A 17721-nucleotide genomic window follows, 5' to 3' on the forward strand; every position below is an offset into this window, starting at 1 on the left:
GGTGCCTCTGGGCCAGAGGCTGCTACAGACATTACTAGGCATGCCCATCAAGGACCTGAACAGCAAGGTAAGGAAAATCCACATTCTACCCATGTGCAACTGTCTGCAAAGCGGCAGATTCTGCCAGAGGCTACTGACTTTTGAGGATGTTCTAATTATCCTGATATGCTCTTTGTCTACCTCTTCACTCCTTCTGTTCCCTGCATGCTCTGATCAATCAATACTAACTTAACTACCCCAGTTCCCTGATCAAACTCTGTCTTTCAGTTCTCCACTTTGCAATTGCTGTTCTCTCTTACCCTTCCTTTGCCAACTCTCCATCTGAAATACTCCATCTGACATTTATTTGTCATTCAAATCATGGCTTAAGGAATACTTTCTCCTTACTGCCTGCTAGCATTCGTCCTCCATTTCTCTTTTCCTCCTTCCCCAAAGTAATCCCTCCTTCTTTTGTACTGGAGTTGAATAATGCAACAGTTTCTAGCTTGGTTTCCAAATTCGAATTAATCTGAGTTCATCTCCTGGCTCTACCACTTAGTCATTATGTGATCTTGAACAATTTACTCTTTCTGGGTCTCAGTTTCCTGATCTGAAAAAGGGGATAATAATAGTATCTATCCCATATGATTGTTAGAATTAAATGATATAAAGAACATACAGTAATTAGAACAGGTTCTGACACATAGTAATTTTACCCACAATCCTATGACATTGGGTTGTAATTATTCATTTAGGTTTACACTACTCCACTAGACTGGCAGTTCCTTAAGAGTAAGAACCATGTCTAATTCAATACAGGGCCCAGCATACAGCAAATATACAATAAGTTCTGAACTGAACCTAATAATGATATAAAATACGTATGTGATAATTCATTGCAATTCAATGCAATTCAAACATAAAGAATTTTAAATAGCTTACATGGACAACTGTGCTGTGATTAGAGATTATCCTCTTCATATGCCCTTTTTAAAAATTCCTGTTCCTTTATTGCTTAACTTCAGTCATTCAACAGTTATCATCAGGTGTTTGCTATGTCCCAAGCAATGTACTAGGTAGTGGCAATACCTTGGTAAACATTGGCAGCCCATGCCTCTAGAAAAGAAACAGATAAGGGGGAATGGACAAGCTTGAAGCTCTCACTCGGGTGGGGCAAGGGCAAGATATGTAACCTAAATATTTGTACTCCCATAATATGATGAAATCAAAAAGAAAAAAAAAAGAAAAGAGATGGACATATAAACCAGCTTATACAATAAAGTCCTGCTGGGGGTTACAGTGAGGTAGCACAAAAAATGCCATGGGAAAATTTAGGAGAGGCAGCTAATCAATTTTTGGAGTCAAAGAATGGAATCTGGATGAAATTAGGAGAACATGGTCTTTCAGAGGTGTACTCTTTACCCTTAAGGTAATGACTGATCAACTAGCTGCCCAGAGGCACCCCTTGTCCAGAGGCACCCTTCTGTTATTATTATTATTATTTTTTTTTTTTTTGAGACAGAGTCTCACTTTGTTGCCCAGGCTAGAGTGAGTGCCATGGCATCTGGCTAGCTCACAGCAACCTCAAACTCCTGGGCTCAAGCCATCCTCCTGCCTCAGCCTCCCGAGTAGCTGGGACTACAGACATGCGCCACCATGCCCGGCTAATTTTTTCTATATATATATTAGTTGGCCAATTAATTTCTTTCTATTTATAGTAGAGACGGGGTCTCGCTCTTGCTCAGGCTGGTTTCGAACTCCTGACCTAGAGCAATCTGCCTGCCTCGGCCTCCCAGAGTGCTAGGATTACAGGCGTGAGCCACCTCGCCCAGCCCCTTCTGTTATTATTAATGACAAACTCTAGGGTACCCTAAAGATCAGTGCCTTAGAATCTTGGGCAACCCTAGCTTCCTTACAGCATTACTCCGTGGAGGATATTCAGCCCTTAGAAGTTGATATAGATAAATGAAAATATATTGTAAAAACCATAGAATGCCCAGGTCCGTGCTAACTGGAGCCTCCTAAGCCTCCTAGAATTCACTGCAGTAAATCTTCCCGCCTTATGCAACCACACGTGTCTTCCCGGAAGGATCCAGATTTTTTTCAAAACACCTGTTAGGATTATTCATCCACCAATTATTTTTATTATGGCCCAAATGGCCTTAATTCTGTTTGCATGTAACCTGTGCTTTATATACAAAACATTCTGAGATAATCTCTGAGTTCTTTCCTTAATAAAACATTTATCGGACATCTACTGAGCCACCATGATTATTATCCCTACCCTGAGGGTTATCATATCTTGACTGTTTAAATTATTTATTTCCTGTGTTAATTATTACACCCTCAGTTTCCTCACATCTGTAGTTTTATTAATATAGTGAAGTAATTGGGGGAGAGTGGGAATACACTGAAGAATGCAAAAGTCAATAGAATCATCGCTCATCAGAGTTTTAAATGGCTTCTGGTCATAACTTCCAAGCTGTGTAGCAGGGATTCCTTCCTTTGTCTGAGCATGGCACTAGGGCAGTTCTCTTTAATTCATAATTTTTCCTTTGCATTGAACTACAGTACTTTGTCCCTCCTAACAGCAATAGAATATAAGTCTAGGTGTTGAATGTAAGTTAATCGGTAAAAGTTAAGGACTCTCATTGTCAAGTAGAACTGAGTTTGGATTCTGACTCTAGCAATAACTAGCTGTGTGACCTTGGGCAAGGTAATTAAAGTCTCTGGACTTCATCTGAATAGAGTTGTTATAAAAGCTCTGTAAGATAACATATTGTAAAAACCTTTGATAGTTTTAATAATCAAGCATTGTTCTAAGTGCTTTACATATATTAACTCATTTAGCCCTTACAAGATGCCCATCCCATAGAGGATTTAGGGCTATATATTAAGTCACCATTTTATAGGGAGTCCATGCCTCCTCTACATGCCACATTCTGTCCCTCTCAAGTCACAAAGATAAAGGCCAGCTTTCTTACCAATGCCAGCCTTGGGGCACTGATCGCCCCAGACATCCAGCCTTCAAACCCTTCTGCATGGAGCCTCTAACATGCTCTGTGTGGCTGTTTCTCTTAGATAGGCAGCCTGCAGCACTTTGCATTAGCTGCAAACATGTCTCTGCATTTCAGTCCAACAGAGCTAGCTTTGCTGACTTTAAGGACATGGTGCAAAGCACAGCTCTTTAGTTTCCAAATGAATGAAAATGACATATTGAAAGCGAGGCTGGCCACAGCATCTAGCTGGAAAACAATAATGACTCACAGGAAAGACAAAGACTGAGTAAGCACCAACGAAAGGCCACTCGTCCCTTCATTAACATCATTTGGAAAAATATGGTCTCACCATGGAACAACCAAAACCATATGGACAAAAATCTCCCACGCTTTTGAGGAGAGTCTAATTTCTATCTGGCTTATAAATTTCCTAACTTCTAAATTAGCTATATTAGGAGTTAGGGGAGAATATACAGGGACCATAGATATTAGAAATTTTTATATACAGCATGTATCTGTGTCATGACTAGCATTGCTAATCAATTGTGAAATGACTATTAGATAAATTTGATAAGAGAGCTTGTTATTACAGTCTAAATTCTGGACCACAAAAATATTCCACTGTGTGGAATATTTGTCCACTGTGTGACAAAAGGAGTTTGAAACTTCTTTACTATCACCATATATTGTCAGAGGTCTGGACAGAAATCTAAACATACGTGTGTGTGTATATATATATATATATATTTAAGGATAAATAAAATATTTATTGTGCTTCTCTTTCCTTGTTAAATATATTATTACACACTTTTTAATGCTACCTAATTTTGGCATATCTTAAGTGTGACAGTATCTTATAACACATAAGCTTTTCTTTCAATCTAGTCATTATTTTTATGGATGATTATTCAATACAGTAACAATTATATATGTGCAACCAAAACCATGTCTTGATTTTTTTTCCTTTTTATTTATTTATTTATTTATTTATTCCAGCATATTATGGGGGTACAAATGTTAAGGTTATGTATATTGCCCTTGCCCCCCACCCCACTCGAGTCAGAGCTTCAAGCGTATCCATCCCCCAGTTGGTACACATCGCACTCATTATGAATGTATATATCCATCCCCTCCCCCCCACCTGCCTGACCATGTCTTGATTTTTTTTTTTTTTTTTTTGAGACAGAGTCTTGCTTTGTTGCCCAGCTAGAGTGAGTGCCATGGCATCAGCCTAGCTCACAGCAACCTCAAACTACCTGGCTCAAGCAAACCTTCTGCATCAGCCTCGAGAATAGCTGGGACTATAGGCATGTGCCACCATGCCCAGCTAATTTTTTCTATATATATTAGTTGGCCAAGTAATTTCTTTCTATTTATAGTAGAGACGAGGTCTCACTCTTGCTCAGGCTGGTTTCGAACTCCTGACCTCAAGCAATCCGCCTGCCTCGGCCTCCCAGAGTGCTAGGATTACAGGCGTGAGCCACCGCGCCCGGCCCATGTCTTGATTTTTAATGTCAGTAAATGTTAAAATTTTGAACTATTAATAAAAATACTATTTACATAACATTTTTCAGAAAAAAATATTTAGGTGAAAGGGTCTGATGAATCAGTATCATCTTTACTCTCTTGGGGACGTTTCAGGAATTGAGAGCTAAAAAGGAAATGTCTAGGATGTTAGGAGTATTGTGCCAAAATATCTTGTATTAACTAAATCAAGGATTTATTAACCAAAATCAAGCATTCTTAGAAGACAAACCATATATATATTTTTAATGCTTTGGCTCCTCGGCATCTAAACCCCTTTGCTGTGCATGAGAAACCTAACGAGGCAGAGCCCACCCCCCCACGCTTTAGAAGCTGAACATACCAGGTACTAGCTTACCCAGCCTCACCTGCAGCTCGGATGCTGGCACATGGCCTCAACTCCTCTGATTGGAGGGCACTCACCTCAGATTTTGAAACTAGAGCTGACCAAGAAGGAGGAACCTCATAGAGTCCATTCCAGCAAGGGGGTGAGCAGGGACAGAAACTGCATTCATTTTGCAGAGGCAGCAGGCATAGTGATTTAGTGGCCACCTCTAGTGCCAGCATCAGGCTGCAGGTAAGATAAGCCTGAGGTGTCTGTGCCTATCAGCAGAGGGATTGATATCCTCCTGGAATACTCCTGTTGTGTAATACTGGGCATAGTGCCTGGCTCTACGGCCTCCAAGCCTGGTTCTTCAGCACTTCTAAGAGATTGTCAGATATCCAGTATCCTTTAACTAATTCTGTTGTATGAGACCAGAATTATGATTATTCAATTGTATTTACTTTTTTAAATATTGGATATATTATCCAGCCATATATTATAACTTGAAAAATGGGGTAGTTTCTTCCAGGTTAACAGGGAAGAGGGCATACCAGGGGTCCTCAAACTTTTTAAACAGGGGGCCAGTTCACTGTCGTTCAGACCGTTGGAGGGCTGGACTATAGTTTTAAAAAAAACTATGAACAAATTCCTATGCACACTGTACATATCTTATTTTGAAGTAAAAAACAAACGGGCAAACACACATGCATGTGGCCCACAGGCCGTCGTTTGAGGACGCCTGGCATAGACACATAAATTGTGCAACGGCAAGGCCTTGCCATTGCAAAACATTTGATGTCACTTTGGAGCATTTTCTCTTTGAATTCCAGCATGTACTTTCCAGGATGCAATGACTGAGTACTGACACGCAAAGTGCATTTAACTGTTTCTTCTTACACCTACGAGTGTCCTCATACCACACTGTGGTTTCTGGCCTGTCCTTTCCCCACACTGACTGGCCCACTCAGGGTGCTTGGCACTGGGAGTAACTCCCATCCATTGAGAATGTCTTTAAAATCCTAGGTCAACCTTCATGTTTTACTGGACTTTCCCTCATTTTATTCATTCACTTTCCACTTTCTTGTCAGAGTTTCTCAGTACAACATTCTGCTTCTTTAAAGAGGGTCCTTAACAATGTATTATATACCGTGCTTGAAAATTGCTAACTGAGTATATTTTAAAATGTTTTCACTAGAAAAAAAATATGTGAGGTAATACATATGTTAATTAGCTTCTTTTAGTCATTCCATAATGTGTCCATCTATCAAAACACCATACTGCACACCATAAATATATATATTTGTTAATAAAAATGATTAATGAATTAATTTTTAAAAGAGGAGCCTTGACTAGGCTACTCCATTTCATCCTAATTCTTAGGAGATAAAACCATAGCAGTGAACTGTGCATATGTAAACTGTTCTTGCTGGAATTGGCCCATATTATCTCGCACTAGCATTAAGGAATTCCTTCTTCCTATACCTCTGAGAGAAGAGAAAACCTTTTGTGAGAATTATATCTGTCCGATTTCCAAAGAGTAATGTTACTTTAAGCAGTATCTTAACAAAGTGTTTCCCAATTAACTTAATAATTCAATTAAAACTGTCTCTCTTACTAAGCAAAAGATTATCTGTGACCTGGATTATTCAGGATGGTTATGGTTTACATGGTGCTTTCAAGGCAAACACTGGTGACTTTATGAACACATCCATTTAATAATGGAGAAGCCAGGCATTAGAGAAATTCACTAACTTGCTGAAAGCACAAAGCTGGTCCCACGTGGAACTGGATTACTGGGACTCAAAACCAGGCATTAGGTTTCAAACCTCATACTTTTCCTCAACATAACTGTATCTCTTAACCAAAAGTGCAGTCATGGTACCTGCCACATCCAGAGTCACTTTTAACGGAAACTGCTCCATCTTGAGCCACTGCTGACATAGCAGCTGTGCCCAACCATGGCAGTTTGGTCACACCCATCTCTGGCTTCCACAGACTGAAAAAGAGTGGGTAACTGACCCCAAAGGAAGACAATCCACAGGCTGGTCTGCAGCCTGGGAGGTGGCCTGGCACAAAAAGTTTTGACTCAACAGGAGTGATCTGAGTCAGCCAGATTCTAGCCGAGTCTTGCTCCTTCTAACCAACAGACTCCTGTTGACTCAACCTTTCTGGAGACAGTGGTTCTATACACTATTCTGACGAACTGATTGCATAGAATAACCCTGTTCAACTTTCTATTTCACCACTTTTATATAAACAGGTCCTAACAGAACAAGATATCACAGGTTTGGAAGTTCCCAATCTCCTTAACCCCCGATAAGCACTTCTCTCCTTGAAATATTCATTCCCTGGATTCCAAGGATTCCCCACACAATCTTGGTCCTCTCTACTTTTTGGTGCCTCCTTCATCTCTGTGCTAGGCAGCATCCTGAATGCTTTACATAAATTATCTTATTTAAGGCTAACCACAACCCCATAAGGTAAACACTATTAGTACCCTTATTTTGCAGATGAACAAAGTGAGGCACAGGGAGACAGTGGTGATTTAGATCAGGGCAATGGTAGGGAAGAAGAGAATAGGATAGATTACAGATATATTTGGAAGACAACCAACAAGCCTGGCTGCTAGATTAGATATGGAAGTGAGGGAAGGGAAGAATTTAAAAGGATGCTTAATAGGGTGAATCGTGCTGCCATTTGTCTAGCTTACTGGTCATCTCTAATTGGATAACCACAAGCACCTCCAGTTCAAAATGGTTAAAACCGAATTTGACATATTTTTCCACAAGACCTGCTTCTCTTTTTAATATTTTCTTTTTCAAAGATTGTCATCATTACTGTAATTAAGTGGCAGGTACTTTACAGAAAGAAATGCAAATGAAAAAAGCAGTTAAAAACAAAGATCCTTCTAGGTATTCAAATTGTTTTCTCTGACTTATTCATTTGTTTACTAGACTTTTACCTCTCCCATTTAGCCATAAGCTTCTCAGGAGCAGACCTTGTGTCTGTAATCAGAGTTAACATTTATTGAATTCTTTCCAAAGGTCAAGGCTTGTGCTAAGCGCTTTGGCTGCATCACTCTTGTAATTCTCCCAACAGCCTATGAGGCATGGTGGTTAAAAGCAGGGCTTAGGCTGGGAGCGGTGGCTCATATCTGTAATCCTATGTTTTGGGAGGCTGAGGTGGAAGGACTGCTTGAGGCCAGGAGAGTTCAAGACCAGCCTGAGCAAGAGCAAGACCCCATCTTTACAAAAAATAGAAAAATTAACCAGGCATGATGGCTCATGCCTATAGTCCCAGCTACTCATGAGGCTGAGACAGGAGGAACACTTGAGCCCAAGTTGAAGGTTGCAGTGAGCTATGATGATGTCACTGCATTTCTAGCCTATGCAACAGAGTAAGACCCTGTCTCAAAAAAAAAAAAAAAAAAAAAAAGCAAGCAAGCAAAGCAAAGCAAAGCAGGTATTAGACTGCCTGGGTTCAAATACCAGCTCTCTCATATGATTTAGAGGAAGTTACTCAACCCTTCTGTGCCTTGGTTATCTCATGGGACTCTGAGAGCCTACAGCAGAGACATCTAACCCAGATAGATGAGATCAAAGAAGGCTTTCTAGAATGGAATGAAATGCTGTGCTAAATCTTTCTTCACAGATCTATCAGGGGAAAGGTGTTGTAGGCAGAGACAGCAGCCTAAGTAAAGCCCCAGAAGAAAACCAAAGCATAGGACTTTTTGATAACTGCCAGTGCAGTTTAGCAAGAGCAGGAAAGGGTCACAAACTCAAATGCTGACAAGCACCAGGCAGGTAAGGTAAATAAGTGGGGCTGGCCAGGGGTAGGAGAATGGGAAGAAGTGAGGTTTGGGGCAAACTGGCGAGCACGTGACCCACCTGAAGGGGCCTCCTCTACTCAGGTCACACTCCTTCCCTCCCTCACTAAGCCCCTGTACACTGCCTATACTAGATGGAAGCTCCTTCACTTGCCATTTGTTCCTCCTGGAAACTGCTTCCCACAGCTGGCTCCTGAACATCATTTCAGCTCAAATGGGCCTTCTCTAATCTAATCTAAAAAATGCCTTCTCTAATCACTGCCCACATGCCAGCCCTGGACCTGCCAGTACTCCACTCTAATTTATTTCTTCAGAGCACTTACTATTATGTGAAATTATTTTGTTCACTTGTGAATGAATGTATCTTGTGTCTTTAATTGTATATTGGGCATAAACACATAAGCTCTATTGGAGCAGGAAACTTTCCCAGCACCAACCACAATGGCTGACACACAACAGAAGCCCAATAAAGCCCATTTATTCATTTTGAAGAAATAAATGATGATTTTATTGTACACCTACTTAGTGCCAGGTACTATGGGCTTCAGAGATAGATTTGGCAGCCATCAGAATGTAGGCAGTAGCTAATGACACAGGAATGGTTGAGAAAAGCCAGGGCATGTGTGTAAAGCCAAAAGATAGTGGGTCAGAGAGAAATTCTTTGTAGGCATAGACATAAGAAGAAAAATCCCAAAGAGACTGATCAGAGTAAGAATGGAGTCGGGAAAGAAGTGGTATCACAGAAGCCACAGCAAAACAGAACCCATAATGTAAATCAAAGCTCGATTAGCTAATCTGCTTCCAGCTGGGTTATGATGTGCTACCTGGATAGCTAAAGACTTCACTCACTACTTTGTCTCATTATTGTGCCCATTGGAGAACCTCTCTGGAGAAAGCCTCACCCATATATCTACCATCTGTTTGGGTTTCCTGTGATATAGCCCAATAGTGACGTCATGTCTCTTCTCTTTCTTTACGTTATTCAAATCAACTATCCTACACTTCCACCTTCAGATAAACGAATTTTGATTCATATACTACTACTCTGCCTCTCTTATAAAATTATTTCTTTATTAACAAGATAAAATCTACCACTCTTATATTCTAATCCTGATCTTGTTCCCTGGCCCTCAAAATCTTGGTAGTCATGAGCCTGTTGTTTCCATCCTGTGTTTAAGTGAAAGTTGAAGCCATAAACATCCTAGATGGCTTCCTTCACAGCAAATATAGACCCATTTGTGTATATGTATTCAAATCAGGTGGTTATAGATGCTAAAAACTATCAAGATTAAGGAGATGGATTATGGCCAGAATGTAGATAAAGGGAAGATATGTGTGCTATTTTGAGAGGGTGTTGAGGGTTGGCTTCTCTGATAAGGTGATATTTGAGCAGAAATCTAAAGGACATTAGGGAGAAAGGCTTGTAGATATTTGGGAAAGAATATTACAGAGAGAGGGATAGGAAGAGCAAGAAAGTAAGCATGGCTGGTAGAGAATGAGCAGCGGAGAGAGCTGTAGAAGGTGAGGGGTTGGCAGGATAGCCTGACGGAAGCCACATCCGCCTTCAGCTTAGGAATTCTCCAAGTCTACCTTAGGAAGTAGCGGTGCATCCAAATAGTGCCTGCCACTCAGTAGGTGCTCAGTAAATATCTGCTGGATGAATATCCCCAAGGTGGACAGATAATTATTTTGAGAATGAGTCCTAGGGATCCCAGATGACTGAGTGAGCCCCTAACTCAGGCAAGTTGGACACTTGATTATATTTAATTTGTGTCCTCTCTAGATTTTTTCCCCTAAATGTATCTTATCTTTCCAAGAAAATATTTAGTTTATTTAAGGTATGAGCCATGTCTCTTATTTTATGATTCTGAGTGCAGTGCTGGCACTCAACAAAGACTTGTTTGATTTAATAAAACCAAGAAAGATAGTGAAATATCCATTGAGAATAGAAGAGAAAGAAAAATTGTAAGGGTGGTTGTTTATCTCTGGGTAATGGGATTAGAAATCATTTGTGTTTTTGAAACTTTGTATGCCTTAAAAACTTTCTTTTCTTTTTTTTTTTTTTTTTTTTTTGACAGAGTCTCACTTTGTTGCCCAGGCTAGAGTGAGTGCCATGGCATCAGCCTAGCTCACAGCAACCTCAAACTCTTGGGCTCAAGCAATTCTTCTGCCTCAGCCTCCCGAGTAGCTGGGACTACAGGCATGTGCCACCATGCCTGGCTAATTTTTTTTTTGTGTATATATATATATATATATATATATGTATATATATTAGTTGGCCAATTAATTTCTTTCTATTTATAGAAGAGACAGGGGTCTCTCTCTTGTTCAGGATGGTTTCAAACTCCTGACCTCAAGAGCAATCTGCCTGCCTCAGCCTCCCAGAGTGCTAGGATTACAGGCGTGAGCCACTGCGCCCAACCTAAAAACTTTCTTAATGAGCATGTATTCCTATTATAACTTAAAATACTATAACATAATACTAAAAGGTATAATACTAGATGTTAAAGCCAGTGAAACCCACCTCCATTAACCCTTGTTCAAGATCCATACAGAAGAAGCCCTTGAGCCTCAATTTCACTGTTGTTTAGCTGTATATACATATATATATATATATATATATATATGTCTTGGAAAAGGCCAGCTCCTGCTTTTGCACATGAAGAACTGACCACTAATACAATATAAGTAATTGTATAGACCCCATCCTACCAACACTCTAAAATGTTCTTGCAAACACGTGTTTTAGCAAAGTAAACTACAGAAGCAATGGTAATACATTTCATCAGGACAGTGTCTTCTCGTAAACAAGCTGTCCTTGCCAAAGCTCACTGAACACTTAACTGCCTCTTGTAGTTATCCAAAATAAAACAAGTTCCTGAATTTCTCTATCAAGATCTTCATTAGGAAGTAGGGACTGCCAAAGACAGATAATGCTCACTTTTAAAAATAGATTGTAAGAATGAGTCAGAAGGCCTAGCACTTCTCAATAAACCTTCAGGATTTTGAGTATAAAACTCAAAAGCTGGAGGAAGTCACACGATGACTGAAGAATGGGAGGAACATTTCAGGGGATCACTGATATTGTTTCAACTAAAGTGTTTTGAACAAAATGAAGGACCACAAGAAACAGGAATAGGCAAATAGTTCTATTGTATCCTAAAGTATAGTCTGACTTACCTCTGCCTATAATTTGAAACCTGTGTGCTCTAGACTGACCACAGAATAGAAAAGGCATAAGACAAATAGCTCCTCTAAGATCAGAACGCACCTCCACTGAATCCCTGAATGTGATCTGTGGTCTACCGAAACCATGAAAAGCCATCAGACGGCTCCAGCCTATTTATTTCTTTAGCTTCAATTACCTCTCACCTAGGCCTGTGGCACTCACTTATGGGACTAATGGAGATGTGCTTAATATTGTCCTGACTGGACTCATTACTGGCTCCTTCCAAATGTTCATTGGCTGAATATCTCCTGGAATTTCAGTGTACAAACACAAATAGCTAACTGTAAAATTTCCACTGACTTCCACCCTAAAGTGTAAAGTACTCAGTATCTAAAATCACCTAGATTGGTCATTTCTCCTATATCCCTCTGACCTTATTCACTAAGCTCACTTACCTAGCTCCTACCCTAGACTCCGAAGCCAATCTAGACCCTAAGTCAAGGTGACTTGATCCACCCCAGCCACCTCAGTCTGTCAGTGCAGTGACTCAGCAGCAAACCTGCTCTGCTGATAATCCTGTTCTTCCTGTAAATTACATCCCTAATTATGGGTCTCTCTCTTCTATTTTATTGCTGTGCTATTTGCTGTTTGTTTGTTTATTTGTTTAGGGGATTGTTGTGTTTTAATTTGTTTGCTGGTCAGTTGTTTATCTTTTTTCTTTTTTTTTAATCAAGCCCCTGTCTTCTTCCAGTTCAGTAGTTGGCTCCTTGCCTTGTTCCCCCATACATGAGTATTTTTCTAATTTCCAAGTTTCTTTGAGATTTGCAACCTACCTTGCCCACTCTTTCAGAGATTGGAGACCTAAGTCCTAGTTCCCATGGCCATGTCTTAACTACCTTCTAACAGATTAATGCCTAAATAAGCAGCCACAGATTGGAGAGTCATTGAGATTCCAATTGTCTGTAGCCAACCTGAATGCCTTCCACAGGCCAGGCCCAGAAAATCCGAGGACACTGCAGGGAGCAAGACATAGAGCTCCTGGCTTAATGGAGCTTACATTCTGATGTGGTAAGACAGAAAAATAAAACAAATAAGCACATATACTTCTAGGTAGTGAGTACTATGAACAAACTGCATGTTCCATCTGCCCTGTGCCTACAGCTAACCTGCTGTAATGCCTCCAGCTTATGTGCACTTCCTCCTGTGTCTGCCAACGAGAACATCCCTGAACGTTCCCCTTGGGTCAAGCAGTTCCCATAAAAAAAATCTTCCTAGAATCTGAGTTTACGGCTTTGGACAATTAAGTTGTAAAAACAATGACTAATCCCATTAATGCCAGCTGGGAATCCTTGAGCAATGATCGGATCTCCCCTTTCACATGATGAGAGAAATCTTTCCCTTGACTGGGAAGCCCCGGACTCCACACGTGCAACTCACAGGACTCCCTTAACTTCCTCTTCCTTGTGACTGTGGACAAAGCACACAGCACCAATAAATGTAGCCTCTGAAAAAGTATTTTTGAATAGCTAATTCAAGTACCAAATTTAAAATTGAAAAAGCTATGAAAGGGTCTATAAAAGCTACAGAGTCAAAAGTGAAACTCTATTCTACCCCTTCTTCCCAATTACTCTGTTCTGTCGCCCAGAGACAACCAGCATTACCAGTTTCTTGTGTGTTCATCACAAGAGAGAGATATTCCATGCATATATAATCAAACACAGAGATTTTCTTCCACACAAATGGTAGCATACTATATATACTGGTCTTCACCTTCCCTTTTCAATAAGCAACGCATCTTGAAGTTTATTCCATACACAAAAAGCCACGCCACTTTTTTTTAACAGGTGAATATCATTCCAATGTATGGAGATACAGTTTATTTAAACAGTCCCCCCCTTAATGGAAATTAAGGTTGATTCTAATATTTTTTGCCTGGCAAATAATGGTATAATTAATATTCTTGTGATATAGACTTTTAACATAAGATGTACTTTAACCTGAAAATTCCATAACTGTGTTTCCTACTATCTCAATTTTATACATTTATAATTCTATATGCCAATTTACTTTTAAAACAACAGACTCTTATAGAGCACATGACTGTATGACACCAGCATATTTAAAGTCTTGCTGCTCTGTCTCTCTGGTGGCCTCCCACAAGTGCTGGGGAGAAAAAAAGAGTCATGCAGCTGGTAAGGAATCTTGTGGTTACTCATCAAAAGAAAGAAGCCCTGATATTGGTCAACAGCACATATCTTGTTTCTTCTAGTTTCCTTTCCCTAAGCACTCAGCATTAAATAGGAACTAGCCAGTCACTGAAGCTCATGGGCAAGAACGTATTTCATTTCTCCGTGTCTGTCTTACATACAGCATGTGCTTAGTGAATGCTTGAGTAGAGTACTGATGTTAAATGAAGCTTAACATTTCGTAGGTTGTTGGAATTAACCAGATCTTCTCTAAAAGACATAAAAGAAACTGTGGGTGAGACATCACAATAGGCATCTGGCTACGTGTGTGAAGCTCTTCAACTAGAAGAAATCAAGTGCCGGCCAAAGAGCTAGAGATGAAGGTGCCACGAGTGACTACTGACATTGTTCCAACTAAGGTAAGTGTTTTGGCAGAACGGTAGAGGCGTGAGACAAGAGAGTTGGAGAAATGACTCTCTTGTAACCCCAAGTATAGCCATGGGGTCCACTCATTTTCAATGAGAAAGCTCCTAAGGGCACCCCTGGGAAACGTCTAGATAGAACTAGAAGCAGTTGCCAGGGGTATGTGCCATTTTGAACCAGAGGGTGGACTGTTGAAGTTCCTGGAGTTCTTAGATAAGGTGGCTGGGCTTAAGGCAGCCAGGGTGGGATGTGACAGGCATCTGAAACTCCACCTTTTAAGGCTCAAATGTGAATCTAGGTGTGTGGTAGTCAACCTGGAAGCCAGAGTTCAGAAAGCAGAAGTGCTGCCCTCGCAGCAACCATTCTCCCCTCATTTGTTCTTTCTAAAGCATTTGCTTTTAACTAGTGAGGCTCTCCCAAGGTTTTGCCTACTGTGGAGCCACAGCCACTTGGGTTCTTTAATTATGTTTAATTCAAAGTCGCAATTCTAGGTTCAGACTTAATTTTAGAGCTAAAATGAGATTTAGCTATTCAGAATCAGTAATATAAGAAATGCCTGTTTGCCTAATGCCTGTTTTGAAGCTTTACTATCAAACACTCGGAATCTGATGCTCAATCTCGGCATTTGCAAAAAGTCCGATTAAATGATCTCTAAGTTTTCTTTCATCATCTTAACATTCTCTGCACCCATAAAAATTCTTCCCTATATTCTCGCTCTCCCTTTCTCTCTCTCTCCCTCTCTCTCTCTCTCTCTCTCTCTCTCTCTAAGTTAATATAATTTGGGGTAAAGAAAACGATACAAGAGGAATTCTCTAATGCCTATTTAACTTAGAATCATAGAAACATTTTATTTTTATTTGAAATTTTCTTTTAACTCTGGTTTACTAAAAGATGAACAATAGTCATACCTGGTTATTGTTACAATAGTCAACATTTAAAATTTTCATACTTACTCTCTCATTGGCAGATAAGGGCCTCATTTACTGAACTATCTGCCTTTTTGAGATAGTACTATAAAACATTCCCCCATGCATATCCTGCTAGCACCTCAAACATGTCTAAAATCAAACTATTCTGAACATTTTGTAAAAAGTAGTTTCTCCACCCATATACTGTCCCTTTTTTTTGTCAATAATACTACAGGTTTCCCATGCACACTCTAAGTCATTTTAGACTTCTCCCTTTTCCTACAGTATCTCTACCAAGTACACTCACTCATTCATTCACAAAGCCTCTATGATTTGTATATCAGTGTCTCACTAACCTGTTGCTTCCTTTCTTCTCTCACTATCCACTTCGTTATTGCAGGTCAGTTCTGCCATATTAGCCTTCAAACTTGTTTCCCTCTCCTTTCCAAACCATCCAATAACCATAAAAATATCGGTATTCCTAAAATAGGACATTCTCCACATTACCTTCTGATTAAAACCCTTCACAGATTCCCTACTGGATACAGACTACACGGAACCAACTCTCTCTCTCTCTCTTTCTGTGTGTCTGTGTGTTCCTCTCGTGTTTTGCAAATCTCTGAAATTATGTCCTATTTTTCCTTTCCAGTTTTATCTTATCTATCTCTGTTCCCCAAATGTCCCTGGCACTATATTTTTGTTTATATTGTCAGTTCCATGGATATGCTCTTCCTTTCCTCTTCACTTATCAAAATACTATTCATCCATCACAATCCAGCTCAAATCCCTTTTTGAAACCTAGATTCATCTTCTATGTAAGTCTTCCCAACTACTTCAACCTAAAGTGATTTCTCTGTCTTCTGATACCTTATGGCATTTATTACCCATGACACATAGTTGATACTTATAAATTATCTTCTCTTCCCGGTTTTCTTTTAACTTTCATGTGTTTTTATCTTCCTAAATAAATAGTAAAATAATAAGGGCAGTTATTGTATCTTATTCACATAATGGGTCTAGAGTCAGACTGCCTGCAGTTTAGCCCTTGCACTGTTATTGACTGTAATCTTGGTCTCAGTTTTCTCATCCATAAAACAGAAATAGTGATAGGTATTCTCTTATAGGGGTTTTGTGAGCATTATATGAGATAACACATGCAAAATGCTTAGAATAGTATCTGGAACATGGTAAGCACTCATTAAATGTTAGCTATTATAACTATTACTCATCTTTTGTACCCTGATCTTTAACTATACTTATTCAATATTGAATGGAATTCAGCTGAGTCAATGGTGGGACACAAGAGGTAGGCTGTGTGGGCCCTGTATCATGGAGTGGGGGAATTTCTTGGCATCCTTAAAATAATGCCATAGATGCTATCACTTACTGTCATCAACCAGCCAGCCTCTTTCTAAGTCCCTGCTAAGTCCCTCAGAGATGTTAAGATTAAGGATCTCCAATTCTGCTCCAGAGATTTCTGAGGGTTTGGTCCAGTGTACAGGGTTTGCTTTTCCAGCCTCTACCTTTTCTGCCAGTAAAATCTCACCGGGGTGCAGAGAGCAGTTTACCAGTCTTCCAAAGGGTCTTCAAAGTGGTACTAAAAATGCCAACCAGAGAAGCCAGCCTACTTGACTGCAATTTTATGTAACGGGCTCCAAGACTGCCTACCACAGTGGAAAACAGGCTCAGTAAGACACTCTCCTTTCATCTCAAGGGAAGTCAGGATGCCCATGGGCACCTGGGCATCTCAGGATACTCTCAGCTGGGACCCCATCATCAATAGCTAAAGAACAACAGATGCTGGCCAAAGAGGTGGGGACATCTGTGCTGCTCAACTAAATCATAAAGGCATATTTTTGGTAGTGAAAATTAACCTGGAAAATATAAAGTTTGGGCCCCAATACGCATCATAAATATCACTACCAAGAAGTTGTCCAAGCCCATTAAACAGATGTATGCTTAAACCACACATATGCCCTAATGAAAACAATTCAGAGAGGCAAAAAATTCTATTAAAGGTGAAAAATGCAATCTAAGGCATGAACCGTAGTCCAGTGAAACAAATAGGTGCTTTGGATGCAACAGATCTGGATCCTTCACATTCAAGCTGTGTAATTGCAGGTAAATGTTAACCTCTATTTTCTGATGGATAAGAGGGGTTATAGGCCCGGCAGCGAGGTGGCTCATGCCTGTAATCCTGGCTCTCTGGGAGGCTGAGGCGGGCGGATTGCTTGAGGTCAGGAGTTCGAAACCAGCCTGAGCAAGAGTGAGACCCCCCCCCCCATCTCTACTATAAATAGAAAGAAATTAATTGGCCAACTAATATGTGTAGAAAAAATTAGCCGGGCATGGTGGCGCATGCCTGTAGTCCCAGCTACTCGG

The 17721-nt window shown here is 40.2% G+C and overlaps 1 protein-coding gene and 1 long non-coding RNA gene across 2 annotated transcripts in view; one reads left to right on the plus strand and one right to left on the minus strand.

The window, feature by feature from the left end:
- LOC105876133 (uncharacterized) overlaps positions 1–17721 on the minus strand; it is a 126988-nt gene that overhangs the window by 108692 nt on the left and 575 nt on the right. The window contains exon 2 of the long non-coding RNA XR_001156258.3: positions 922–1095. This is a non-coding gene — a long non-coding RNA (uncharacterized LOC105876133). The remainder of the gene's footprint in view (positions 1–921; positions 1096–17721) is intronic.
- The window catches only part of ZC3H12C (zinc finger CCCH-type containing 12C), a 76165-nt gene continuing 72598 nt past the window's right edge, over positions 14155–17721 (plus strand). The window contains exon 1 of the mRNA XM_012773749.3: positions 14155–14427. Coding sequence (XP_012629203.2) covers positions 14386–14427 — 42 coding nt within the window. The 5' untranslated portion in view covers positions 14155–14385. The remainder of the gene's footprint in view (positions 14428–17721) is intronic.

Source organism: Microcebus murinus, chromosome 4 (genome assembly GCF_040939455.1).
Source record: "Microcebus murinus isolate Inina chromosome 4, M.murinus_Inina_mat1.0, whole genome shotgun sequence".
In the NCBI taxonomy this organism is placed as follows: domain Eukaryota; kingdom Metazoa; phylum Chordata; class Mammalia; order Primates; family Cheirogaleidae; genus Microcebus; species Microcebus murinus.